Source organism: Mandrillus leucophaeus, unplaced genomic scaffold (assembly GCF_000951045.1).
Source record: "Mandrillus leucophaeus isolate KB7577 unplaced genomic scaffold, Mleu.le_1.0 Scaffold163, whole genome shotgun sequence".
NCBI lineage: Eukaryota > Metazoa > Chordata > Mammalia > Primates > Cercopithecidae > Mandrillus > Mandrillus leucophaeus.
The window spans coordinates 1257325-1266290 of record NW_012101621.1 but is presented as its reverse complement, the minus strand read 5'-3'; the positions used below and the strand labels follow the sequence as shown (position 1 = coordinate 1266290).

At 46.5% G+C, this 8966-nt stretch overlaps 1 protein-coding gene across 1 annotated transcript in view; it reads left to right on the top strand.

Moving 5' to 3' along the window:
• The window catches only part of TEP1 (telomerase-associated protein 1), a 47403-nt gene that overhangs the window by 1353 nt on the left and 37084 nt on the right, over positions 1 to 8966 (top strand). Inside the window, exons 2-7 of the mRNA XM_011976291.1 lie at positions 3613 to 4203; positions 5666 to 5836; positions 6571 to 6705; positions 7383 to 7544; positions 8264 to 8425; positions 8701 to 8772. Of these exons, the coding sequence (XP_011831681.1) occupies positions 3637 to 4203; positions 5666 to 5836; positions 6571 to 6705; positions 7383 to 7544; positions 8264 to 8425; positions 8701 to 8772 (1269 nt within the window). The 5' untranslated portion in view covers positions 3613 to 3636. The remainder of the gene's footprint in view (positions 1 to 3612; positions 4204 to 5665; positions 5837 to 6570; positions 6706 to 7382; positions 7545 to 8263; positions 8426 to 8700; positions 8773 to 8966) is intronic.

The window sequence follows — 8966 nt, the reverse complement described above, 5'->3', positions numbered from 1 at the left end:
AGTGAGACTGTCCTTTTTAGGATAGGACAGTCTCACTGTGTTGCTCAAATAAACTGTCCTTATTTTTCTGTTATTTTTGGTTTGAGAGCTCTTTAAAAAAAATCTGAGTCAATTCTGAGATTCCCCACTCCTTTCCTTGGGGGCTCATGTAGGGCAACGACATGAGCAAAATGTACAGGGCATAGAAACCATCATTTTGTATGTGTTTGTCACATTGACGTCCAGTGAGATATTGTTGTCCTTTTTGGCCCTGGATTGTTAGTCATTCAGGTCTTCTTGGAAGTGTTCTATACTCCTGTCCCTAAGCTTTTTCACACTAAGTTTAAGTGGTTGACTTAACAATATTATTCCCAAAATGTTTACGTATGAATGAGAGATTAGCCTTTGTCCAAATAAATAAGAAAATACATTCCTTTTTTTTTTTTGAAATAGAGGTCTCACTATGTTGCCCAGGCTGGTCCTGAACTCCTGACCTCAGGTGATCCTCCCACCTTAGCCTTCCAAAGTGCTAGGATTATAGGTGTGAGCCACCACACCCGGCCAGAAAATAGGTTCCTGATGGTATAATTCAAGCATTCTGTTAGGCAGAGGTTTCTAATTTGCAGTTTATGGAGATCCTGGGAGGTCCATAAATGGGCTTCATAGACACTCTGAAAATTGAGCACAAAACAGTATATACTCTTATTTTTTCTGTGAAAAAGCTCCATAGCTTTCACCAGATTCTCAAAAGCCTCTGAATCCCACTGACTAGCAATTGTGGGAACAACGGTTAACAAGGCTAAAAGGGTCTCTCTCCTTAGGAACTTAATGGTCTATTGGGAAGAAAGACAAACAGGTGATGTGCTGTATGATAGGGGAAGTATGGGTATTGTGAAAACAAGGAGAAGGCCACCTAAACCAGACTGGGGCTTGGTGTCAGCACAGGCTTTTTGGAGGAATTGATGATGAAACTGAAGCCTGTAGAGTGAGAGGAAAGTAGCATTTGGCCTTGTAAAGGAGGGGTGGTGTTGGTAGAAGAAAGAGTGTTGCAGGGATCTGCCTGTGCAAAGGCCCAGAGTCAAGAGATATCTTGGCAATTAATAAGCTAAATAAAATTTGTATGATTGAAGCTTAGAGTGCTGAGAGTTAGATTGGGGTGTTAGTGAGAGATGATGCTGAGAGGTGAGCAGAAGTTGGGTTTTGTGTGTGATGCTGAGGATGCAGAGGGGAGCGAGACAAAGGAGCCCTTACCTTAAGGAGTTTTATTTCAGTAAAGAGAAACAATTGGGCTGGGTACGGTGGCTCACGTCTGTAATCCCAGCACTTTGGGAGGCCGAGGTGAATAGATCATGAGGTCAGGAGATCGAGACCATCCTGACCAACATGGTGAAACCCCGTCTCTACTACAAATACAAAAATTAGCTGGGCATGGTGGCCCATACCTGTAATCCCAGCTACTTGGGAGGCTGAGGCAGGAGAATTGCTTGAACCCGGGAAGTCGAGGTTGCAGTGAGCCGAGACTGCGCCACTGCACTCCAGCCTGGCAACAGAGCGAGAATCCGTCTCAAAAAACAAAAAAACAAAAAAACAAAAGCAAAGGAGAAACAATTAGCAAGTGGGCTACTAAGAAGCAAACATGCTTTTTAAAAAAAAAAAAAAAAAAAGGAGTTGGCCAGGTGCAGTGGCTCATGCCTGTAATCCCAGCACTTTGGGAGGCCGAGGTGGGCAGGTCACAAGGTCAGGAGTTCGAGACCAGCCTGGCCAACATAGTGAAACCCTGTCTCTACTAAAAAAACAAAAAAACAAAACAAAACAAAAAAAAACAGCTGGGCGTGGTGGCGGGCACCTGTAATCCCAGCTACTTGGGAGTCTGAGGTAGGAGAATGGCTTGAACCCAGGAGGCGGAGGTTACAGTGAGCCAAGATCGTGCCATTGCACTCCAGCCTGGGTGACAGAGCAAGACTCTGTCTCAAAAAAAAAAAAAATTGGAGTCTCACTACGTAGCTCAGCCTGGTTTTAAACTCCTGGGCTCAAGTGATCCTCCTGTCTCAGACTTCGAGATTTGCTGGGGTTATAGGCTACCACATCTGGCTCTAGCAGGGAGGTCCTTTAGACATATCTATATACAGTGTGTCACCACATGGATTAGAGGGTTTCAACAAAGGTGGTGGTAGGAGGAATGGAGAGAATTGGATAGATTTGAGAGACACTGAGGGAGTGGAATCAATAGGATTTGGTAGTTTACTGGATAATAATAACAAATAATAATAACTTCTATGTTGAACACTTAGTGCCAGGCAATGCTCAAAGTGCCTAATATTTTTTTCTCATTTATTTCTATAACAACTCTGTGAGGTAAGCATTTTTCTTAATTTTATAAATGTGAAAACTCTAGAGATACAGAGAATTTAAGTATCTTACCCAACCAAGATCCCAAGGTAAAGGAGGATTCAAACTAAAGTCTGTCTCACTTCAAACTCCAGTAGGCAGAGGGGGCAAAGGAAGGGGAATGGATTTGGGGCAGAGATAAGAGAAGGAGAAAGATGATGCACTTAAGATCTGTGGAATCTGGAGCACCTTTGAATCATCCAGAGGGGATGCCCAAAAGGCAAATGGATAAAAGAATATGAAGCTCAGGAGGGAGACCTAGGTCCAGGAATAGATCTGTGAGTCGCCAGCATAGAAATGTTATTTGGAGCCACTTAGTGGGTGAGACTACCCCAGGAAAGTATGTAAAAGGATTAGAATAGAACTCTTTGGAGCATCGATGTTAAGAAATGGCAGAGAAAGAATCCCCAAGAAGATCTAGCCAGAATAGTTTTAAGAAGAAAATCAGGACAGTAGCATCATGGAAAACAAAGGAAGAGAGAGTTTTAACGAGAGAGTAATCAACAATGTCATATTCTACTTGAGGGGTGAAATGAGATAAGGGCTAAGATGTATTTATTTATGGGAGTAACAAAAAGTTCCTTGGTTACCTAAGAGGACTTGTGGACTGGTGGGGACAGAATCCCATTTAGTTGGTTGAAGAGTGAATAGGAGGCAAGGAAGCTGAGGTGGTAAGTATTGGCAACTTGATGAAAGTACCCGTTTCTCTGGAGCTAAGAACCCACAGTCCAGATTATATTGTGAGGCCCCTCTACTAAGTAGGGATTAAACTGATAGTCCTGTAGCGGGGGTCGCGGGGAGGGGGTGGAGTCTCCTTTATCTTCTTATGAGAAGGCATGTCCCTTCTTCTCCAGTCATTCCTTTTTGTTTCTTTTTTAAGAAATATATTTTATTTTTTAAAACTTTGTAGAGATGGGGTTTCACTGTGTTGCCCAGGCTTGCCTCGAACTCCTGGACTCAAGCAATCCTCTTGGCTTAGCTCCCAAAGTGTTGGGATTATAGGCATGAGCCACTGCACCGGCCTTTTCTTAATTTCTCTGCTCTTAAGCCTCTGCCTTACCTTTTCCCTATCCTTCTCTCTTAGAATATTCTCTGGATGAACCCACTCCTGGGAAAAACAACATTTGTTGTTTTCCACTTGCAAATCACTGGCATTATCGGGAGGGCTGTGGCGAAGATATGCTCTCCTACAAATACATGCTCAGTGCAGCCAGGTGCTCATCTCCTGTCTTTCTCTCCTTCTAGGCATATACAAACTGAGTTTCAGCCATGGAAAAACCCCATGGGCATGTGTCTGCCCATCCAGACATCCTCTCCTTGGAGAACCGGTGCCTGGCTATGCTCCCTGACTTACAGCCCATGGAGAAACTACATCAGCATATATCCGCCCACTCAGATATCCTCTCCTTGAAGAACCAGTGCCTAGCCACGCTTCCTGACCTGAAGACCGTAGAAAAACCACATGGGCATGTGTCTGCCCACCCAGACATCCTCTCTTTGGAGAACCGGTGCCTGGCCACGCTTTCTGACCTGAAGACCATGGAGAAACCACATGGACATGTTTCTGCCCACCCAGACATCCTCTCCTTGGAGAACCGGTGCCTGGCCACCGTCCCTAGTCTAAAGAGCACTGTGTCTGCCAGCCGCTTGTTCCAGAGTCTACAAATATCTCACATGATGCAAGCTGATTTGTACTGTGTGAACAACAGCAATTGCCTGCTCTCTGAGCCTCCAAGTTGGAGGGCTCAGCATTTCTCTAAGGGACTAGACCTTTCAACCTGCCCTATAGCCCTGAAATCTCTCTCTGCCACAGGAACAGTTCAGGAAGCAACTTTGGTAATAGCTCCAGGCACGCATCTTGACTCCAGCCATGTCTGTTGTGCTCTCTTGTCTCTAGCTTTCAGTGTCTCAGTTTCCCTCTGTGCTGCTCTGTGTCTGGCTATCTTCTCTCCTCAGAGCCTCTCCTAAGATACCCTTTGTTGCAGGACCATCTTCACTGGCATCATTACTTTTATTGCATATCTACTTTGGAGATTTTGTGCAATAGATCAAAAACAATTCCTGTCCTGGCTGGGCGCAGTGGCTCATGCCTGTAATCCCAGCACTTTGGGAGGCCAAGGCAGGTGGAGTCCAGGAGTTCGAGACCAGCCTGGGCAACATGGTGAAACCCCATCTCTACCAAAAATACAAAAATTAGTTGGGTGTGGTGGTGTGCACCTGTAATCCCAGCTACTTGGGAGACTGAGGCATGAAAATTGCTTAAACCCGGGAGGCGAGATCGCATCACTGCACTCCAGCCTGGGCAACAGAGCGAGACTGTCTCAAAAAGATGAAAGTCCAAAAGACCATAACAGAAAACAGTCCCTGTCCTTAGGAAGCCTCTGCTCGGGAGAGCCAGTGTAATGTCACTATAGCAGAGTCAGTTAGGTGCTTTTGAGATCAGGCATGAGATACATCTACTAATTAATTTTCCAACAGCCCTATCAGGGCCTATACCAGAGACCACTTAATTGTGTGTGCATGTGCAAACACATATCCACTTTTACACATCTACATGCCTACATTTAGTATACAATTCAGAATCACTAGATAGACACACATTGCTTCTGTATATACTTGTGTTTCGGGTTGAGGGACAAGGCTAATCTGAACTTTTTCTGTCTCTGCCAGTTACAAACTGTGTAATCTTGGGCAACCTCTTAACCCTTTAGAGCTTTAATTTCCTCACCTTTAAAATGAATTTAATGAAAATCTACTTCACAGGGTTATCAGGATTACAACTACTGCCATCTTAACATTCATTTAGGGCTTTGCATTTTGCAGAGTCACACATACATATATCGCTCCATTTAATTTCCCAGAGGCCCTATCAGATAGGTGGTAGTGAATGAGAGAAAGCTGAGGTTCAGAGAGGCTAAGCAGCCCAAGACTGCTGGAGGATTAATATAGGGCTTTGCCCTTTTTCTTCTGACCCCCAAAACATCTTACTAATATCCTAAAAGGTGTGTGAAGAGCCCCATGCTCCCAGATTGTGACATCAATGAAGAGATGAAAGCAGGGGCAGATTATGAAGCATGTGGGCGAAGGCTCTGAAGGTTGAGTAGAGCAAGGTGGTGTGTGAGAGCAGTAAGTCAGGACACATCAGTGCTGGCGTGTGAAGGGAGAGGGAGAGGAGATTAGAGGTGCTATTAATGGAGATTTAGACTTTTCCCATGTCCTGGTGCTGCCTTCAGATCCATCTGGGTTTGAGGGTCTGTGGATACATGCTGTGATTCATAACTGCCACTACTATCCCCAGGGTCGTTGGTTTGATTCAGAGGAGAAGAAAGGGGCTGAGACCCAAATGCCTTCTTACAGTCTGAGCTTGGGAGAGGAGGAGGAGGAGGTGGAGGATCTGGCCGTGAAGCTCACCTCTGGAGACTCTGAATCTCATCCAGAGCCTACTGACCAGGTCCTTCAGGAAAAGAAGGTAAAAGTTCAAGAGTTGGGGAAAGGTTAATGGTGTGGAGGGGAGGTTGGGGGTGGAGTACTTGAACCAGGTCCCCTCCCCAGTTGGAAGGGGAAGGTAGGGATACAACCCAGCTCTTATTTCTCACTTCCTAATGCCCTTTTCTTTCTTTTCTTTTTTCCTTTCCTTTCCTTTTCCTTCCCTTCCCCTTCCCCTTCCCCTTCCCCTTCCCCTTTCTCCCTCTCTCTCTCTCTCTCTGTCTGTCTCTCTCTCTCCCTCTCCCTCTCCCTCTTTCTTTCTCTCTCTCTCTCCTTCTTTCCTTTTTGAGATGGAGTCTCGCTGTGTCGCCTAGGCTGGAGTGCAATGGCACGATCTCAGCTCATTGCAACCTCTGCCTCCTGGCTTCAAGTTATTCTCCTGCCTCAGCCTCCAGGGTAGCTGGAATTACAGGCATGCGCCACCGTGCCTGGCTAATTTTTGGGTCTTCAGTAGAGATGGGGTTTCGCCATGTTGGCCAGGCTGCTCTCGAGCTCCTGACCTCAGGTGATCTGCCCGCCTCGGTCTCCCAGAGTGCTGGGATTACAGACGTGAGCCACCATGCCTGGTCCTAGTCCCCTTTTCTAAGTTCTCAATTGGACTCCACATCTCAGGTCCATTCTCTCTGTCCTTGATTTTGTAAGTTAGTCTGCATGGATGCTTAAGTTGGTCCTTATTACCTCTCTTCTCATTTCTTCCCTCTCTTTCTCAATTCCAAGATGGCTCTATTGAGCTTGCTGTGCTCTACTCTGGTCTCAGAAGTAAACATGAAAGATGCGTTTGACCCCACCCTGGCTGCCATTTTTGAAAACTGTCGTGAACTTGCGTCCCTGGAGCCTGAGTTTATCCTCAAGGTATTGCGGTGTGAAGGAGGGGATGGGGGTGTAAAGCTAGCAGACAGGGGGTGTGGTTACAGTGTGTGGAGGGATGGTGACTAGCCTCATGCTGAGGATGGGAGGAGCTTCTCTGAGGAAGAATTTCTGGGTGAGTCTGAGGCCTAGTCCCTGTGGTTCAGTGAAGAGTGGGGAAAGAGTATACTAGGCTTGGTTTGTTAGTAAGTGTCCATTCTCTCAAGGAGCTTATAGTATTGTTAGGGAAGCAAAATACTTTTCCAAATATCATACACATACAGCTGGAATATTACATAGTGAACATTTCTGAAGCAGAGAAGAGCGGGGTGGGAAATATCTTCTATGATGCTTTGGAAAATGGCAGGTTTAATGAATGATTTGAACCCTGGATAACTTTTTGGTAGATATTGATGCAGGAGGTCTTCCAAAGAAGGAAAAGGCCTGGTTGACTTGCAAGGCAGTCAGTAGACTCAGAAGAAGACATGCTGGAAAGGTGGGTAAGGGATAGAATATGGAGGACTTAGAATGCCAAGTCAGGCAGCCTGGGCTTCGTATTTTGTGGACAATGTGGAGGGCTCAGGAAAGGTTTTCTACAGGCACACTCAATCAGCAAGTAAGTTCAGGGCAGAAAGCTACGGGAGGAGTGGCTGAGATTCTAGTCCTCTTACGTTGTGTCCTAGGCATCTTTGTATGCCAGGCAGCAGCTGAACGTCCGGAATGTGGCCAATAAAATCTTGGCCATTGCTGCCTTCTTACCGGCGTGCCGCCCCCACCTGCGACGATATTTCTGTGCCATTGTCCAGCTGCCTTCTGACTGGATCCAGGTGGCTGAGCTTTACCAGGTATGGTGCTCATTTCCCTGAGCTTGGGCCTTCCCTTGGTTCCTTCTCTTATGCTCACTGCATCCTTGGAGAAAATTCTCAGGCAGTTTGGCTTCCCCTCAGCTTTCCTCAGCATTGGTGCCCAGACAGGACAGCTTCTCCCTCTACTAGGCTGGGTTGCCCAACATGGAGAAGATGATTGAGAAGGACTGGATCAAAGTTTGAGGAAAAAAATGGTCTTATTTTGGACCTCATGCTTTTTTTTTTTTTTTTTTTTGGAGTTTCACTCTTGTTGCCCAGGCTGGAGTACAATGGTGTGATCTTGGCTCACTGCAACCTCCGTCTCCCGGGTTCAAGTGATTCTCCTGCCTAGCGTCCCGAGTAGCTGGGATTACAGGTGTGCACTACCACGCCTGGCTAGGTTTTGTGTTATTAGTAGAGATGGGGTTTCACCATCATGGCCAGGCTGATCTTGAACTCCTGACCTCAGGTGATCCACTGGCCTTGGCCTCCCTAAGTGCTGGGATTACAGGTGTAAAGGCGAGCCACCCCGCCCAGCCTGGACCTCATGTTTCTAATGAAGAAATGAAAATCAGTACCACAGAAATTGTGATTTTGGAGCTAGGGCTGGGAAGTTGCTCGCTTTTCTGTGCTCTCATATATCTCCATGAAGTGGCCTCGTTTTGTTTTGGAGAGTTGATTTGGGTCTTGCTTCTAATGGTCTCCTCTCTCTTTGACAGAGCCTGGCTGAGGGAGATGAGAATAAGCTGGTGCCCCTGCCCGCCTGTCTCCGTGCTGCTATGACGGACAAATTTGCCCAGTTTGACGAGTACCAGCTGGCTAAGTATAACCCTCGGAAGCACCGGGCCAAGAGACACCCCCGCAGGCCACCCCGCTCTCCAGTCAGTCACTGCCCCAGCCCTTGACCCACGCCCCTTTTCTCCGGGAAGGGCAGGACAAGGGAGTATGCTGATACTGGGGAGTCCTACACCAGGAGCAAAGAGAGTCAGAGAAATTCAGGGGAGCGGGGTAGAGCTCGGGTGCATATGGTGCAGGGCAGGCTTCTTTTCTAGCTGGCTTCCTTTTTGGTAGAGATGCACCTTCAGGGCTACTGACTGGGTTTCTTCAGGGACAGCCTCCATTTCCCTTTTTGAAACTGCTTCTCCTGTCCCTACAGAGGATGGAGCCTCCATTTTCTCGCAGACCTTTTCCAAGGTACATAGTGTTTCTTAGAGATGAGCAGAAAAAGGTGAGTTCCTTCTTCTGGGGTTGTATATGTGCATGTACAATCTTTTCTGGAATAATATTTAGGAACAAAATTCCATTAGGATTAAAAATACTTTCTGCCTTGGAATTCTTGGCTGTGATTGTGGGTAAGGTTCTGAGAGCACTGGGAAAGGCATGTGGTTTTATGTTTTTTCACTTCACTCTCCTTGGTATTGT